This window comes from Pogona vitticeps, chromosome 11, assembly GCF_051106095.1.
Source record: "Pogona vitticeps strain Pit_001003342236 chromosome 11, PviZW2.1, whole genome shotgun sequence".
Taxonomy (NCBI): domain Eukaryota; kingdom Metazoa; phylum Chordata; class Lepidosauria; order Squamata; family Agamidae; genus Pogona; species Pogona vitticeps.
This window is the reverse complement of record NC_135793.1, coordinates 5,694,414-5,713,247: the sequence shown is the minus strand read 5'-3', so window position 1 is coordinate 5,713,247 and position 18,834 is coordinate 5,694,414. Positions and strand designations below refer to the sequence as shown.

Sequence of the window (18,834 nt, the reverse complement as noted above, 5' to 3'; positions counted from 1 at the left end):
TGGGTAGCTCGGTGGTTTAGGAGAGGCTGAGAGTTCGATTCCCCTGTGGTACCTCTTTGACAAGGGGCTGGACTTGATGATCTAGAGGGTCCCTTCCAGCTCTGCTGTTCTACGATTCTATCCATGACGAGCTTCGTTTATTTCAGCAGTTGTGCTCCAGCCAGGGCAGAGCTTGTTTTTTAGCCATAATTATCAGCACATCTTTGCTTATTCTTAAAAAAAAACATGATCCTTTCAGCTACAACTACGAGCATTGGAAGAATTTTGGAAACTTTTATTTCTTTATTTGATTTATCTGGCCCGCCGGACCACTCTAGGCAGCTATACAGTACGTCCTTGTGCAGTTTCATGAAATGGAGTGGAAATTAATTTGGCTTCTAGGTGAGGAGGAACAGTCTTCATGGGTCCCTGATCCATCTTGACCTGAAATGGGGCCACATCTTTGGAACCACAGCTTCCAGAATCCCTGGCCACTGAGAAATCTCAAGGAATGGTATGCAGTAGAATTTGGAGAACACCAACTTCCAGGCCTCTGCAATCCGCTAATGAAGGGGCTCCCAACTTTGGGTCATCCAGATGTTCTTAGACTCCAACTCCCCAAACCCTGGCTAGCTTAGTTGGTGGTGAAGGGTTCTGGGAAATGCAGTTCAAGAACATTTGGATTACCCAAGGCTGGGAGCCGCTGAGCTAATACTTGCAGTGTCATGCCCATTCTAACTAGGAGCTCTTGCAATGACCAGGACCTGCAAATTGAAGTAATATACAGCCAGACAGTCCCATTCCTGTATTAATGAACCATTTTCACTTTGTCTATTATCTGTATCCTCCGTCAGTGATGGGGAAATATATATAAATCTACTGGCCGTGTCTTTGTACTCCAGGGTCTGAGGATGTGGACTTTCATCGGCAAAAACCTTCATGGAAATAAAAATCGGTAGCCTATAAAATGCTACAATATTTTAGGTTCCCTCCTCTTCTGTTTCCTTTTGTTGAGACAGACTAACATCGTAACTTATTTGGAAACTAACTGGGAGCATGTCCTGTTGATAGTGGACTTAATTTCTGAGCATATACATGTAGGACCAGACAGAAAGCAGCTCAGGAGAGAAAGGGAAGGAGGAATATTATGGACTAGGGTATCGGCTCCCTGAATCTTGCAACCAGCAGAACATCAACTGTTTGCAAAACCAAATTACACATGTAACTTGTTTGCACAGCCTCTTCCCACTTCTGCTAGGTGACACAATATTAAAATTTAATCCTTTAAACACACTCACACACCCCTCTGGTTTATGAAATGTGGGATATTGTTTCTGCGTCCATGATTCAAAATGCCAGGAAAGGTTCCATTGCCATCATGCAAAACAGATTCTAAACTTTCCATAGTAAAAGCCAGCTTGCATGTTGACAGTCCCCAATGGCAGCCATCCAGATGGTCTACATGATCCCCTCTTGGGCTCACCAGTGTTCACAGACACCAAGAAAGGGAAAATGCCAGGACCAAACTCCCCCCCCCATCAGTTAGTCACATCTCACCCAAACATAAATTAATTGCTGTGGTTGTTTTTTTCAACAAGATATTTATGGCTTGCCTAGAAGAAATTCTCCATTCAGACACACACATCTGACTTCACAACTCAAAGGTGACCCAAGACAACAGGGGACACGGTGGGTTTGCAAGGTAAAAGGAACTGTATTTTTAACCAACAGCAGCTAATTTTTCTTAAAAGTCGCAATGATCTGACTTGGAGGCAGACTGCACACCAAAATAAACCAAACATAGTCTTACTCTCTGGAGAAGAATTCCTGGAAAACATTCCCATCAGCAAGAACATCCATCTTCCCACTTCTCCTGCACAAAACTGCCAAGCAGGTGCAAATCTGTTATAGCTTCTCCATAATCTGTGAAATGGTATGCATTAAAAAAAGTGCATTGATGTAAGATATCCGAGGTGTCCCTGTGGTCTGATGCATCAAGAACAAACGAGCCTTGTGACACTTGAATGATAATAGATTTTACTTGGCGTAAGCCCTTGCAGACTTACTAACCCACTTCATCAGATATATCTGGATCACATTCCACAAGAGCTTATGCCCAACAATGCAGGTGAGTCTTCAAGGGGGAACAAGATCCTTCCCTTCCACATTTCAAGGTACAGCTCAGGATCCAAAGGATGGTGCAATTTTCGTTTCTTCCCTCTGAAACAACAGTACAAACCATTGAAGAACATCTGGGCCGGTTGGGCAGCTCAAGGAAGCGTGGGGTTGCCTTTTCTCCTAGGCAACATGAAAAAATCAGGGTGTGTTTTTTTTCAGGAGAGTCGAAAAGAAAACTCAATCCCCTGGAGAGCCCGCACAACTCAAGCTGTTCTCAGAGGTTGACTCGCCATCCAGCAGTTCCTCTTCTAACTCCATCAGCTCCTGAGCACTGTCCCCTCGGGTTAATTCACTTTCTAAGTTCATCAGATCATGAGTATATTCGACAGTTTCTACCATGTCTTCCACCTCATCGAAAACAAGATTGGCAAGGGATCGCCGGGAAGCAATAGACCTTCTTTTCCCGCTGTTCACCATCGGAGAGAAACAAAGATCGGCCAGAGGTCTCTCGGACTTTGGGGTTGACATATAGTTTCCATTCAGAGGGTTCATGGCAGATGTCTCTCTGCGACGCCCACTCTCATTCCGTTCTGTTAGAAGACTCTCATCTTCCTCTTCATCATCTGAAATGATTCTTCTCACAGGTTTCTTCTTATAGGTGAAAGAGGTCTCGCTGTTGTCCATCAACCCATCAGAGGCTCTAGAGTTGTCCGCAAGCACAGAACCAAGACTTTTGCTAACCTGGAGGCTTCTCCCACTTCTGTTTTCTCCTCCCCAAGAGTGAGACATAGACATGTCCAGTTTCAGCTGAAATCCCTCATTTTCTATATCCTCCTCCAGTGACATTTCTTTAGTTGATCTGTCTTGTAGCATCTCTTTGGAAGACTCCAAAATAAGGTTGAAATCAGCCTGGAATGAAAGAGGAGCAGCAAAGCCTTCACTTCCCAATGCCTTTTCATCCGTTCCGGATTTCTGCACTGCACTCCCCTCTGACATTTTATGGGTCTGCAGCTGAAACGACGTTGCCGCATCCAGCAAATTCATTTCACGTGCCTTGCCATGTGGGGTCGTAGGAACATCGAGAGACATTTCAGCTTGGGCCTGTGGCTTCTCATCTCCAGAAACATATTCAAAGGACTGCTGAAATGACACCATTTGGGCATCTTCCGGTTTGCTGATTCCCTCGGCAGGTGGATCACCAGAGGTCCCAGAAGATCCAGACCTGCAGTTTTCCTCAACAGATAAGGAATCGACAGGATGAGAAGACTCTACAGTGTTCACTTCCTGGTTTTGCCCATATTCTTGTAAATCAACTGATTCTCTGCCTTCATCCTTACAGAGTGGTATCTCCATGTTAGTTTTGTTCCAAAGCATTTGATCCTTGTCCGCCTCTTGGGAAGCTGGGTGATGGGAGATCACGTTAGATTCTGGACTGCAGTTTTCCTTGTCAGGTGAGGGAGCATCAGGAAATGGGGATATGTTGCTTGGATCACCTTCTCGCTTAGGTGCATGTAAACGGCTTGATCGGCGTCCTTTCTTCTTGAAGGGTGACCTGCTCAGATTAGATACATCCTGAAGTATCTGCTCATCAGCCACATCCTCAACAACCAGACTTTTGGAGGGTGACCTGCTCAAATTAGATGCGTCCTGAAGCATCTGCTCTTCAGCCACATCCTCAACAACTAGACTTCTGGAGGATGACCTGCTCAAATTAGATGTGTCCAGAAGTATCTGCTCTTCAGCTACATCCTCAATAAGCAGACTTGTTATTTTGGAGCTGATGTTGATAACTTCATCATAGTCATTGTCATCCTCTTCAGTTACAAGATTGACAACTTCAGCATTGGTGGGTTCAATGGATGCCGGGGGGACAAGCGAATGGTTCTGAGGAGCCTTCTGTGGTTTCCTCTTTGGCTGAGTGGCCGATTCCATTTCTTTCAGCCATGCCCCTTCGGTTGAGTTTTGAACGTTCCCCAACAGCTGCTCCTTCAGTTGCGATTCCAACTGTACCAACTCTTGCGCTTTCTGGACTCTGTGCTCTATGTACCTGTAGGCATCTTCGTTCTCAGCTTCATCCTCATGGACCGTTTCATGGGCGTACATAAGGTCATGGTCGGAGAGGCCAAATATATCCAGGGAGTGGAGGTACGCAATGTGCTCATCCAGCCGACTATCCGTCTTCCTTTGAGTAGCGTGCAGAGACTGCAGCTGAAGCTGCGTGGACGAACTACGAGTATCTTCCAGCGTGAAGAGCTCTCGAAGTTCTTGCATAGTGAAATATCTGTATGGGTTCTTTTTGTCCCCCGTGGTTTGCCGTATTAGAGCGTCCTTGAAGATCTGCCTTCTGTAGATTTTCTCTTCTACGGTTCCGCAGGTGATGAGCCGATAGATCACAACGTTTTCTTGTTGTCCAATTCTGTAAGCCCTGTCCACGGCTTGAGCGTCCACCGCTGGATTCCAGCTAGGATCAAAAATCACCACCCTGGTAGCAGCTGTTAAGGTCAAGCCGATCCCGCCTACTTGAGTCGTCAGCAAAAAGACAGAGACATCCCTGTTATTCTGAAACACACTGATCCTTTTCTCTCGTTCCGTCAAATGAGTCACTGTCCCGTCAATGCGCATGAATTTAAAGCACCGGCGCCTTAAGATGCGCTCGATAATATCCAGCATTTTTCTCGACTGGGAAAAAACCAGCGTTCTGTGTCCTTCCCGTTGCAGCCTCTCCAGCAGGGTCACAAGGAAACCTAACTTTCCAGATTCCTTCATCAAAATCTCATCAGAAACATGCTCGATGTTCTTGTCAATGCTCAGACGCGCGTCGGCTTCATTCTCACTGCCATCCAGTTCATTATAACCGGACGCTTCTAGACCAAGTTGACTACACGCCCGCGTGGACAGAAGCCTGGGGTGATCACACAGCTTTTTCAGGATATTCAGTTCAGCCAGCGGGGAACGTGTGGTCATCAACACCTCCTTGATATGGTCCAAGGAGAGGAATTTCCTATAGATTTCCTCTTGCACAGGTGCCAAGTAAACCCACACAATGAAGTCATTTTTTCTGGGAAGAGAAGGCATGGCAGGAGCAGCGCCCTTACTCTGATTTTCAGGAAGGCTGCTTTTTAGCGCTTTCTTCTGCAGATCCTCCTTGCTCCGTCTTAGAAAATAGGGCTGGATGATGGACATCAAATTTTCAGACATCTTATACCCCAGCGCTTTCTCTCCTGGCGTGGCATCTTTCGCCCTCGCTTGCGTGATGGGATTTTCATACTCCATCTTGAAGGTTTTGCTGGTCCCTAGGAGGGAACCTTGACACGCAAAATCAAAGAGGGCCCACAGTTCTTTCAGGTTGTTTTGGACCGGCGTTCCCGTGAGCAGAACGCGGTTTTTAGAAAGGATGGCGTGCGCCGCTTTTGTAGTTTTCGAGGAGGGGCTTTTGATCTTATGGGCTTCATCGAGGATGACGTAGTCCCAGACAAATTCCTTTCCCCGGAAACTAGCGAGGTGCTGCCAGTTGTTCAGAAGCATGTTGTACGTCGTGACCAAGACTCCGTTCCGCGTCTGGATCCGTTCTAGATTTCTGGTGCGCTCAGCCTTGGAGGTCCCGTGGAAGACTTTCGTGCGCAGTCCTGGAGTCCAGCTGGCAAACTCGCGCACCCAGTTGCTGACGAGGGTGGTCGGCACAATGAGCAGCACGGATCGGACCCGTTCTGCATCAAACATGCCCGAGAGGAAAGCAATGACTTGAATCGTTTTGCCTAAGCCCATGTCGTCTGCTAAGATCCCACCTTTCTTTCCCTCTCTGTACAGACGGTACAAGAAAGCAACGCCTTCTCTCTGGTGCTGAAACAGCTTCTCGTGCATGTCCTTGTACAGCATGAGTCCGCTCCCGCACACATCCACAAAGTCATCATCCTCCTCCTGATCCAAGACCAGTGAAGCCAGGGCCTCCTCTAGTTTCGCTATATTCTTTATCAACTTTTCGCTGGAATTGATTTCAAGGGCTTGTTTGAATAATCTGATGGATTCTTCCAGATTGCCCTCTCTCGCTTCCTGCTTCCCTCTGGAAACATAGCTGTAAAGAGAAAGAGAGAGAGAGAGAAAAAACCACACAAGTTAGAAATGCAAAAACAGTGAAACAAAACAGCATACACATGGGAAAGGCAGCTGCTCCAGTTTTTTTCCCCCAGTTCACCCAACAATTATGCTTACAAGGTTTATTTATTTAGAGTGGCATCTCATCTTTCTCCCGGAACAAGAACCTAAGGCCCATAACGTAATTTTTTTTAAAAAAAAAAACTAGATACACTCCATAACAGTCTAGCATCATTTGCATTAAATTTTTCTAGTCACTACTTTTATATTTATACTTTCAACCTACACATACACATACACAGCAGTTTTGGAAGAAAAATCAAAATCTAATATGTAAAATATTTTAGAAAACAGATCGAAAAAGCCTGTAGCTCAATGAGACAGCCCAAGACCAATGGAAATTAATTACTTTAGGTGCATCCTAGCTTAGTGGTTCAGGCATCTGGCTGTGGAGCCAGAAGTTGGGAGTTTGATTCCCCCTCGGTGCCTCCTGGGAGAAAAGCCAGCCTGGGTGGCCTTGGGCCAGCTGCACAGTCCCAAGGTTGCCCCCTAGAGGAAGGGAAGGGTAAAGCACTTCTGAGTATTCTTTGTCTGGAAATCCCTGGAAATGGGTCCCTATAAGCCAGGATTGACATGAGAGCACATGATGATTATTCATTGATGAAAGCTGCAAGGCTACATTGAGTGAAACAGGACCTGTTTCTGAGTAGATCTGCAAAGGTTTATGCTGCTAATCTACCTAATGTTTCATCTAATCTACTTTAAGATCTCAAATGAAAGTGGATTTAATTGCTGCACAGGAATAAGACACACTTCAAAACCTACAGGTGGGCAATACTTTTATCAGGCTCAATTACAAATTCCCAAAATACATGACTTTTCATGTTCACCAGAAATCTCATGAGACATTTTTTTTAAAAAAAAGGAAAGTTGGGGAGGGGATGGAAATCCATAAATTTTGCTAGGTGTTTTAAACCACAGTGCCTTGGCATTAAATCCAGGGCCAGGGTAGAAATAAGGGCCTCGATGACTCAGAAGACTCGAGCAGCTGCCGCATAAGCTCCAGCAAAGCCCACTAGGATGAAAACAACTTGAAAGCTTGCTAAAGGTATAGCTTTTTTTGTCGTTTCGAAAACTCCACATTTGGCCCTTCGGGGGATGATCTATCGCCGGACAAGGACGTTTGCCAGCCTGCACAGAACCCCTGCATTAACCATTTCTCTGCCCCCACCTTTATTGGGGCTTTTGCATCTGGTCAGTTGCATCTGGTGGCTGGAATACCTACCCCCCCAGCCTCCCCTTGCCCTGCAGAAGCCCTTCCAGCGGGGAGATGGGGGGCGGGAAGGACCACAGCCTCTTTGAGGAAGGACCGAACAGCAATGATGATGACCGGCCATTGTTCGTCCATTTCCTGGCCAGATGTGGGTCTCAGGCAAACAAGCACTGTGGCCTCTCCCATTCTTTTCTTCCTTCCTCTTGCTCCATCTATAAGGGTTCCTGCCCAGTATTGGGGAGGGGCTGCTGTGATGTTGAGGGAACAGCAGGGAACAGGGTTGGCGTTTCTTCTCTACCTCCAAGGGTCGGAGAAGGGCCCCCCACACTGCTTTGGCTAGAGGACCTCACCATCAATATCGAGCTTTGTTGCTCTTGATGCGTCCGTTGGGACGGTCTCTATGCTTCCGCTGACGGCTGTATGGTTGACCTGCAGTTCTATCCTCAGGTGGCTGCTGTCTTAAAGAGTTTCCAGAGAAAAGTCCAGCTATCTGAGCCTGAGATCGAACTCAGGTGGTGAGCAGAATCTTCACTGCAGTACTGCAGTTTAACCACTATACCACTAGGCTCTGGGAAAAGGGAGTTAGAAAACATGGCCATCTTCTTGTTGGGTTAGCCAGCACTCATAAGGTAGCTAGTTGACTCTCCGGTTCATTAAGGCCCCAAGTGCCCTCTTGGAACCGAGTTTAATACAGTCTCGGTGGCTTAAAATGTCTAGCCAAATTTATCCTTTATCCAAATGGAGGCACTGCTCACCTATGGAACATGTGCTCCATTTTAAGACAAAGCCCAAGACTTGTGGGTGACAGGTAGATTCCCCCTCCTTTCCTCCTTTGACAACCAGCAATAAAGAACTCAGCACTCTAAACCTTTTGTGTAACATAGCATTAGAGCATAGGACAGTGAACGTGTCCTTATAAATAAATGCTACTAATTTGTGTGCGGTGATTTAGAGTTGTGGGAGGCTTGTGAACTGGAAGTTCTTAACTCCCTTTACCATAGCTTACCATATTTTTCGCTCCATAAGACGCACCTTTCCATAAGGCGCACCAATTTTTTAGGAGAAGAAAACAGGAAAATATAATCCGTTTTCTTCGCTCCATAAGATGCGCAGACTTTCCACCCCCCTGTTTTGTGGGGGAAAAGTGCGTCTTATGGTGCGAAAAATACGGTAATTTCATTTTTGCATATTTATTTTACTTAGTTTTACAAAACCTTTTAATGTTCCAACATCCGTTTGTTATCTAAAGCTGAAGTATTTGATACAGTGGTTAAAACTGGGGTTCAAAACTTTCTTAGGCTTGATCCTCTTTGACAAGCATTCCAAACTTATAAGCCATTCAGACATTCCTCTTCCAATAATTTTATCGGAGATACTGCCACTGAGGACAAGCCATCTCTGAACTTTTTCAAAATGAACCAACTTATAGCGATCCTGATAAGGGCTTCCAAGGTATCGGAGATATTTAAGCAGTGGTTTACCCGTTCTGCTCACTCAGTGAGTTTTCATGCCTGAGCAGGGATTCGAACCCAGGCCTCCTGAGTCATAGTCTATCACTCTATCTACACCACACTGGGTATCATTATGCCACATTCCAGCAAAGACTGAGTGATACAACAAGCTATGCACTAGGAAAACATGTCATTATTGTTCTCAGCTTTCCAAGTAAATGTTATAGTGCTAAATATACATTTTAAAGTTACACACATCATCCCAGATATCCTAATCCTGGTACCGCTGATTTACGGATCTTACATTCCATTTTAAGACGGGTGTTGCTGTTATGCGTTATCAAGTCACCCCTGACTCATGACGGCCTCATGAATGAATGAGCAATCTCCAAAATGTACAGTCCTCAACAGCCTTGCTCAGCTCTTGCAAATTCAAGCCTGTGGCTTCTTTTAGGGAATCAGTCCATCTCGTATTGGGTCTTCCTCTTTCCCTGCTCCCTTCCAACTTTCCCAGCATGGTTGTCTTTTCCAGAGAATCCTGACTTCTCAGAATGTGCCCAGATTAGGACAGAGACAAACTGCAAATCACGCCCCACTGGTTGAAAATCACAAGGTAAGTCTAACAGATTATAGTTGGAGCTGGAGAGACATGGGTTCAAATCCCCATTTGGCCTCAAGGTGTACTATGTGACTCCAAGCCCCTCAATCTCTCTTATCCTTATGTCCCCCTTTAGCACAGCTGCATCCTTCCTTTCTAAACCAAAAATCCACGAGTAGAGCCCATAAAGTCCTAACCAGAGAGACAACAGCAGCGCAAGCTCACGGCATGGCATTGAAAAACATACTACTCTGAATGGTTGAGAAAACCAAAGAAAGTGAATAACGGCTTTACTTTAGGTTTCGATTTAACCTGCATAGCCAAAACAGAGATATTTATTATTCTTTCAAAACACCAGTCAGTCAAAATTATAAAAAACATTGACTGGTATTATATAAATACAGATACAAGTTTTAACCCAAAACCTAAGTATTTTGGTTTTAAAATAAGTTGTTGTTAAGATATTTTTGTTTATTGGTTTAGGATTTTTAAAAAATACTTCCCCCCATGCACACGTGTTCTGGGAATTATAGTTAAAAAATAATAATTTTCCAGCCTCTGAGCTGAATATTAGTCATTCGTGGTAAAAAGGATTAGGCGAAAAGTGTCCAAAATAAACATATATAATGTTTATTTAATATTTAATGTTTATATATTCGAGTAAACATTAAATATTTAAATAAACATTAAATATTTAAAATTTGTATATTCGAGTAAACATTAAATTCATATACATATATGCAGATCCACCCGCCCCAAATCCGGTGCAGTAAGTGCTTCATTTACCTCCGGTATTGCTCCGCCTGGGCAGGATCCGCAAACTCGGCCATGACTGAGCAACGGGAAAGAAACACTTCGCGTAGATTCAAACCTGCGCGCCAGGACTTCGCCCCGCCTCTCTAAGCCTATCACGCAGCAGTATGTAAATTTCTGGAGGGCCATTAGCCATTCACAGCGGCTCAAATTTGCTTCCCCCCCCCCTTGTGGATGTCGTCATTCACAAGAAAGCGGGGCCTCGCCCATTCATGTTTATGCCAGTCATTGACACTCGGCTGCCTCTCCGTAGAGACGAAAAAAGTAGAGGAGCAAGTCAACGGTTTGGAGGACGTGATTCCGGGTTTCTTCTCCGTCTCCCCTCCCAAATAGAAAGAAGAGTCCTGTGTAGCACCTTGAAACCGTCAAATTGAGTATTATTAGGGTGTCAGTTTCTGGATGGATGGGTGCATTTCTATTTCCTCCTCGCGCTCCACAGAAAGGCAGACTCGTTGCCCAACTCTCACCTCCAGCCAAAGCATATTCGTTCTAGTTCAGAGACTCGAAATGTCCGGTGGGATGACTGGCGAGGACTCAGGAGGCCTGGGTTCGAATCTCCCCCGTGCCATCTCTCCCTTACCTTGAAAAGCCTTGCCAGGGTCGCTGTCAGTCGGTCCCGACTTGACAGCACGGAACACACACACAGCTGAATGAAGCCGGGTGCGGAAATTGTGGATTTGCAATGCTACAACCTTTTACCGGAGAGTAAAGTCCCTGGCTGGGGCCCCTCGTTACTTCTGTTTTGACTCTTACTAATTAGTTACTAGTTACTTTTCGTTCCCCAATTTCGCCCCAGGACCTCAACCTATAATGCCACAGCCCCCGCCCCCCCTTCAATCCACCCTCGCCTTTTATGGATCCAACACACCAATATTATATAGTAATTCGAGTCGTTCCTTTGCTCCTTTTCACAGGCGTTACGGTATTTTCATTTTAAAGGCACGGCCCCTTTAAGCGGCCGTAACGGCCCTCTGCAAGACGACACCCGATTGGCTGAGAGCGGCCGGGAAGAAAGAAGAGAGGCGGGGCGAAGCGATTGGCCCCTTGTGCGTGGCGTGGGCAGAGAGCAGCGCTGTCATTGGTTCGGGGTTGCGGCGCAGGCGCATTTGTATCTCCCTAGAAGGCTCTTTCTACCCCCTCCCCGGCCATCCAGCTCGTCTCCCTCGGATCCTCCAGCCGTTCTTTCCAGGCCCGATGGGGCCACGTGACCGGATGCCGGGGGCGGGCTGGGCGGCGAAGGAGGCGGAAGCAGGAAGTAAGAGGGGAAAAAAAGCGACAACAACACCCCGGATTCGGAGGAGAGGGAGCCGCGCTCGATCCCAAGCGCCGCCATGTCCGCCATGGAGAGTATCCTTGGGGGGGGCGTCCGAGGGGAGGGGGCGAGCTTGATTGACAGGGGCGGGGGGCGGGGCTACTCCACAACAAGCCCTCCCAAATCCCTCCAGTCAGGGAAGGGGGCTCTTAGGACACCCCCACAGTAAGTGTGTGTGTGAGAGAGATAGTGTGTTAGTGTGACTGTGTGAGTGTGTGTGTGTGAAGTGTGCCACTTCCTCCCCCCCCAATTGCATGAGGTCCCTTAAACCCAATGACAGGGAAGGGGGCGCCCTCTTGGTGGGAGGGGGGCAGCCCCATGGGACACCCCCCCTCGTTGGTGAGTCCCCGACTAGAGGTTTCCTGAGGGGATTTTGCCTTCTGCGGGCGTCTCGCCTTCCTTCCCCTGTTCGGTATGCACAACAACCCTGTGAGGGAGGCCAGGAGGAAGGACAGGGGCTGACCAGCTGGGCCCACTGGGGTCGGGGGGGGGGCTGAGCCAGCCCTCCGGCCAGTCCAAACCTCTCCGGAGGCCCTGAAACCCACACACACACATACACACCATCTTGGCAGGGACCCAAACATGGGTGCTGATGTGGGTCCCCATTTTGAACGCGTCATTTGTTGGACTCTTTTATTATCGTGCGATATGTGTCGTTTCTGGTTTTGCCTTTTAATGACTTCAGATGCCTCGGGTAAAGATAGATATAGTATTTTGAATTAAGTAAATAATATAAGCAGCTTAAAAGCGTTTTTAAGATTTTAAATTATTTGTCGGTACACAGCTTGAGGAGAACGGAGCCCGCTCTGCCTGTCTGCTACAGGCCGGCAACACAATACCCACAGAGGTGTATTTGTGTAGAGAACAGGAAATCACAAAGAGTTGTAGCCCACAAATCAAGAACCAGGGCGTTTCTGTACAAAACTTCATTGTACTTCAGTGCCTGTGCACAGGACTTAGTGGCCGCCATACAAACTTCCTGGTTTAAGCTGTTCTTTTTCCTTTTTTTAATATGTGTCAATCCAAAACAGGGGGTGAAATTCTGTTGCTTAGTGCACTATAGTAGATCCATTGAATCAGTGGAATTGATACTAGCCCGGCTTTTCTCCCCTTCTGGTTCAACTTCCTGGTCTAATGCCTCTCACATGATGGCTCATAAAGTAGCAACTAATGATGCATCGTGATGGCATCTCTTGCCTTTGGCATCTAGAAGTTGATGCTGTTTTTCCCTCTTCTGTTTCAGTCTTCCACCATTTGTAACAATTGGGGATAAAAATCATACCTCCTGGTTCCGTTTTCCCTGTGGTGCTCTGCGTTTATTTATTTCAAATATTTTTACTTCATTTTTGTCCCTAGAAAAGAGACCGGGCAGCTCATTAAAAGACCGTATGTAAATCTAGCAGGGAGTATACAAAACTGCAGAGACAGTCTCTCATTTAAAAAAAAAAACATTTTTATTTCATTATTTGTTTTAAGAAACCGCCACACCTGGGTGAGCAACTCTTAGCAACTTTTTTCCCTTCCACTTTTTGGAATGTTCTGGATTTTGTGGCTGTTTTTAATGGCCAGACTGATTTTGGATTCATTCCCCAGGCAAAAAGAAAAGAAACACTGACTGAAACAGATGTGGTACTTCTGTCCACAAGTACATTATTTTTGGACAGATAGTTTAAGGAAATAGAGATCAACAGGATTTAGAGCCTTTGTTTGCTGCAACCTCGTAATTGCCCTGGAGAGGAGCTGATATTATTATTATTATTATTTATTTAATTTATATCCCGCCTATCTAGTCGTGGTGGACTACTCTAGGCGGCCGATACCTTTCAAACATAAAAATGATGTATTCTCTTTTGCCTTACTGCGAGTAAGTTTATTGCTTCTAAACAGGAAATGCTGTGCTTTTAACAAATAAAGAGTTTCCAACTTCTAATGCCATGGGGGAAAAGATTCCATACCTGGTATACGGAGCTTTTCAGAGTATTTGCAATTTAATTGCTTGAGATCTGCAGGTTACTTTATGAAAACTTAGTAACAGAACTAGTGTTTGAAAGGAAGAGGAAGAGAAAACATTGGGGGGGGGGGGAGTGGAAGACCCATGACTTACATTGTATATGTAGCTATAGATTTTTCTTTTTACCATATATCTTCCTTAATACAGTAATGTGTTTTTAGGGGCTTTTTTCTATTTGCTTTAAACTTTTGGAACTATTGTATATATTAAAATGGAAATGAAAGCTACACAGTTTCCTCCATATACAGCATCTGAGGTTTGGATTTCAGTGCGCTGTCTCAATGTCAGAGTTCTGTGCGCAAAAGTCTCTTGATGTAGCTCCATGGATGAAGTGGTTGAATGTCAAAAAAGGTCACTTGTGTTCTCAGTCATAATGTTACTTGATGCCTTATCCTTAACTTGAACTACAGAACATCTCTTTAATCTGAAGTTTGCTGCCAAAGAGCTTAGCCGAAATGCCAAAAGGTGTGATAAAGAAGAAAAAGTTGAAAAGGCCAAAATTAAGAAGGTGAGAACGTTGAACAAACCAGTGTGTTTCATCTGTTTTCTGTATAACAATGAGCGAACAAGGTCTTCTCTAGTAACTTTACATAAGTGTACACAAGTAGACTCTGTTAAGGGACAGTAATAGTGGAGATACTTTTTTTGGCTATGATGTGCTAACTTTAAAAGCTAGACACATTAGCTTAGTTTCTCAGGCTAGGCTGAAATATTGTCTGCACAACCCAAATATATTTGGACAGTGGCTGAGAATTAATCCTGTTTAAAGGTCCAAAGTAGCTTTCCAAGTGGGTTTGGCCAGGGGAAGAGTTGAGTTTTGTGAGTTCTAAACAAAAGACAAATGACTGGCCAGAGGTTCTTTAAATCAACCACTTCAGGGATCAGATCCACTCACGTGTATCACTTCTGAACTCCACGAGTGTTTCCAGGACTGTTGTGAACTTGGATGCTGGTTAGAGATGGATACAAACTGCTGGTTTGTTTATTGGCCAAACAGGCCCTTGGTGCTTCCCACTCAGAGGGGTGCCTGGAGGAGGCGGAGCATGGAAGCCGGGCTGCTACACTTTGCTTTGCTACCTCTAAATGACCACCATTCAGAAGAAGTGCCAGACCCCTGTTTGGCCAATAAACAAGCCAGCACGAACTGCCGAACCATCGGTGTGTGCCCATCTCTCATCTTCCTGCTGTTTTGTCTATCATTGGCCACCTTAGTTGGATGACTGTCAGGCTTTGCCAGGAGTGGGCAAAGTGCTGGGTTTTTCCCATTCCTTGCCTTTGATTGTGCTGGCTAGGGCTGACAATAGCATCTGGAAGGCTACACTTTGCCCAGCCCAGCCTGCACTGCCATCTAGTTTATAGCCATGTGTGCACCTGAAGCTGTCTTATCGTTCGAAAGCCAGCAGCTGTTCTAGAGTCGCATCACTAAAGTTGTTGACAAGCTGTGTTCTTCTCCTTAAAAGGCAATTCAGAAGGGCAATACGGAGGTTGCGAGGATACATGCCGAGAACGCGATCCGGCAGAAGAACCAAGCCATCAACTTCCTCCGCATGAGCGCCCGGGTGGATGCTGTCGCAGCGAGAGTTCAGACAGCGGTCACCATGGGCAAGGTCAGCATCTCTCCTGTGTTCCTGTACGCAGCATTTTTGGAGCTATTGCTCACGAGTCGAGTAGCGGCTCTGTATGCCGAGGTCCTTGGTTCAGTCTGTTTGCGGGGCTTTAAAAGTTCGAGAACGGTTGTTAGTTATGGCACATCACCAAGCTCTGTGGATCGGTGGCTGGAGCTTGTACAAGGCAACTTTCTAAGTTTTGAGGCTAGCGTGGCATAGATCCACAGGGTTTCCAGAGTTTATGACCGAAATCTGTGGGATTTCACATGTTCACCTTACTGTCTTAGAGAATTTTCCCACCCCAAGTCTCTTTAAGAAGCAGCTACTCAAGATAGGGCAATCACTGGCAGTGATTTTATTTCTGTCTTGGTTTTTCATTTAATGTAAATAAAGGTGTGTTTACCATGTATGTTTTTTTCCTCCCTAGGTTACAAAGTCGATGGCCGGAGTAGTTAAATCTATGGACGCTACCTTGAAAAGTATGAACTTAGAAAAGGTAAACTCACAAACTGGGGTGTTTAATTCTCCCCTGACCTTATTAATCATGCACCTTTTATCTTGTTCAGTTTTTGGTTTAACCCTGTCTGCGTCTCTACAGATCTCTGCCTTGATGGACAAATTTGAGCAGCAGTTTGAAACCTTAGATGTTCAGACGGCACAGATGGAAGACACAATGAGCAGTACGACTACACTGACAACACCGCAGGTAAGCCTCTGTTCCGGCAGAGTCACTTGCCAGGAACTTGCCGGTTTTGTCCAGCTGCCTCCCAGAACCAGTTCGTACATTACAGATGGTCTCTCTTTCTCGATCCTTGTGAGAGAGGCTTTCAGAGAAAAAAGCTGGCCGGACCAAGAGCAGAGCTTGGAGACTTACTTTTTTGAATGAGAATTGCTAGAATTCCCCAGACAGTTTGGCTGATGGTCATTCTGGCTTTGGAAGTCAGGGATTTATTGGGGTTTTTTTTAAGTGTATCTTTTTTTAGTCTCTGAATCTAAGAAATTCCTCTTTCTTCCATCCCAGAGCTGGACAGTTTCTGTGTGAACCAGATAGTGAAACACTATCAAAAGAATATAGTGTTTTTTAAACTGTCTGGAGGACCTTGAGCTGCTTTGGATATTTCTCCTAAGATTTAGCAGTGGGCAAACGAGAAATGGCAGCAGACTTTGCTTGAAAGGCAACTTGCTCACCATTGTTGATTCTGATCCTTAGGTAGCCACCAGGGTCTCTGGTGTGGCTGAAAAGGGCCGGTCTGCCATTGCGTCTCATTGAAATATTTTCCTATATATCCCGTGACCCTAGAATGTGTCCCAGAAACTTCTGTGCTGCATAAGGGAATTTCATTCATTTCAAATGAGCAATCGTTTGCTGTGTGGGTGTGGTAGATCCTTCCGGTGCACAAAGTTGAAAGCGTCGCTTCAGTTGCTTTGCATTTCTGTGTTACATTTTGGACTGACTTAATCCTCTTTTTTTCCCCCTCCCCTAGAACCAAGTGGATCTGCTCCTGCAAGAAATGGCCGACGAAGCTGGGTGAGTGGGTGCAAGGCTGAGATTATGGGTACTCAAATGACATTTTCCCCTTCGGGAGGCAACACTTGCAAGGCTTTCTCTGGTGCAGTAAGAAGACTGTAAACAATGTGGTAGACTCATGACAGTGTCGCACTGTGTTTTTTTTAAAAAGCCTTTGCCCCTTATCCTCCTACTGGGAAACCTAGGGGTGTCACAAATGCTCCTGAACTTTCATTCCCACCAGCTTCAGGGTGGAAGGATGATGAGAATTACAGTCCGGGAATGTACGGAGGACCAAAATTCCTCACCCCTGTAGAAAGAGAATACCTAAGCCATGACCTCCGCAGTGAGGTGAACTTGTGGATTGGAAGATAAGGCGGTAAGTGGATTTGTCTTGACTCAGCATCTAATTGTCTTTCATCTTCCTCCTTTTGCACAACTAGCCTTGACCTGAACATGGAACTACCTCAAGGACAAACAGGTTCGGTTGGTACAAGTGTGGCATCAACAGAACAGGTAGGCTTTTTTTAAAAAAAAAACTCCTTTGCTATATCTTCCCCTGCTCTCATAAAAAACAAATAAACCTGTTTTTCATTTGTTGTAAGACTGCCTAGAATAGTGCACTGCACTAATGGGGTGATATAGAAATTAAATAAATAAAAAAAATATTTATTTCTGGGTTTTTCCCCCTTTTACCATGCTGTGTATAGCATTTGCTATTGTCTGCAGTTTTCAGCATCTTGGGGTGGGGGGGCTTGGAACCAATCCTCCATGGATATGGGGGGGGGGGGTCCTACTGTATATGGCAACAGCCCAGAAAGGAAAAGAAATGAGGGTACGAAGTGTTAAGATACTAAATCCCTACCTATGGAAGTATATTCTTGAAGGCCATTTTTGACAAGTTCTGCCTTGGCTAGTTTCCTAAATATTTGGACCCACCTCTAATGGAAATTTACTTATAAATTTAGAAGCCCAGTTTAGAGTTCTGTTTATAGTTAAGAGGTGGTGCTGTGCCTTTTGCTGGGCCCAGCCTCTCTTTTCTTCAGCTGTTGATGTGGTAGAGTTATAAGGCTTGGTTTCCTTTCACAGCAAATTGATCATATGTCTTGGTTGTTTTGAATTCTGCAGGACGAGCTCTCTCAAAGACTTGCACGCCTTCGTGATCAAGTGTAACAGAAAGCACTGGATCTGCCGTCTTCGGTGTTTGCTTCCAAAGCATTGTGTACATAAATCAGAGCCTAACCAGGACTTCTCTCTGTGATCTGCTTAGATATTTAAAGAGCAAACTAATGAACCTTTATCTCTCCTTTCTTCCCTTGCCGCTCTTTCTATAAACCATGTTGTCTCGATGGTTGTGTGTCCTTTGGTGTATTTTTAAGAATCCTGCAGAGTACCTTTTTGAAACTGAGGATTATTTTTTGCAAAGATCCAGATTAAAATTTCAGTCTTATGAAGTATCACATATCAGACTGAGAAGAGAGCAGCATTTTAAGCATATATAACCTTAAATTATGCAGCAGGGTTTTAAATTATGAATAATATCTACATCTGAGTAACTGAGATGGGGTGTCTTGTTCACTCTTGATTTAATTCTCTCACTTCTTGAAGGCCAGGAGCAGTTGGACAGAATACGTTGTTCGTGTGTATTATGTATTGTTTAAATATTCACTGGTAAACTTTCCTATATGTTATAAAACAACAAGTCAGACTTAAATCAAAACAATAGTTGTTATGCTGTCCTCATTCTTGAAAGCTGGCTTCCATCAACTTCAGTGCTAACGGAATAAAATATATTTTTCAATAATTTACCCTAGCTGTCCGTGAAATACATATGGCAATTAGGAACGCTTCTTCAAAAAACAGTTAAATTTCAGGAATGCTATTTAAAAGCCCATTAAAATCCCAAAAAAGTTGGGATGTATTGTGGCAAAATGGCAGTTACTCTGGGAAGGAATATGGGATTACCCTGATATACTTTTCCCTTAATAAAATATTATGAACTTTTTTCCAGGCCTTGGCTATATAAGTAATCTAATGGCTGCTGTCATATTGGACACAGATTCTCTAATGGCC

General features: G+C 45.0%; 2 protein-coding genes across 2 annotated transcripts; one reads left to right on the top strand and one right to left on the bottom strand.

The window, feature by feature from the left end:
- Positions 1–1,673: 1,673 nt before the first annotated feature.
- LOC110086643 (DNA excision repair protein ERCC-6-like) lies at positions 1,674–10,456 on the bottom strand. The gene is made up of 2 exons (XM_020807707.3): positions 10,298–10,456; positions 1,674–6,169 (listed from the first exon to the last, which is right to left on the bottom strand). Exons 1-2 carry the CDS (start codon positions 10,339–10,341, stop codon positions 2,335–2,337), a joined length of 3,879 nt encoding a protein of 1,292 aa, XP_020663366.3. The 5' UTR covers positions 10,342–10,456; the 3' UTR covers positions 1,674–2,334.
- Positions 10,457–11,527: 1,071 nt separating this feature from the next.
- CHMP1B (charged multivesicular body protein 1B) lies at positions 11,528–18,569 on the top strand. The gene is made up of 8 exons (XM_072981529.2): positions 11,528–11,671; positions 14,058–14,155; positions 15,108–15,254; positions 15,682–15,750; positions 15,853–15,960; positions 16,739–16,782; positions 17,205–17,277; positions 17,890–18,569. Exons 1-8 carry the CDS (start codon positions 11,656–11,658, stop codon positions 17,932–17,934), a joined length of 600 nt encoding a protein of 199 aa, XP_072837630.1. The 5' UTR covers positions 11,528–11,655; the 3' UTR covers positions 17,935–18,569.
- Positions 18,570–18,834: the final 265 nt, after the last annotated feature.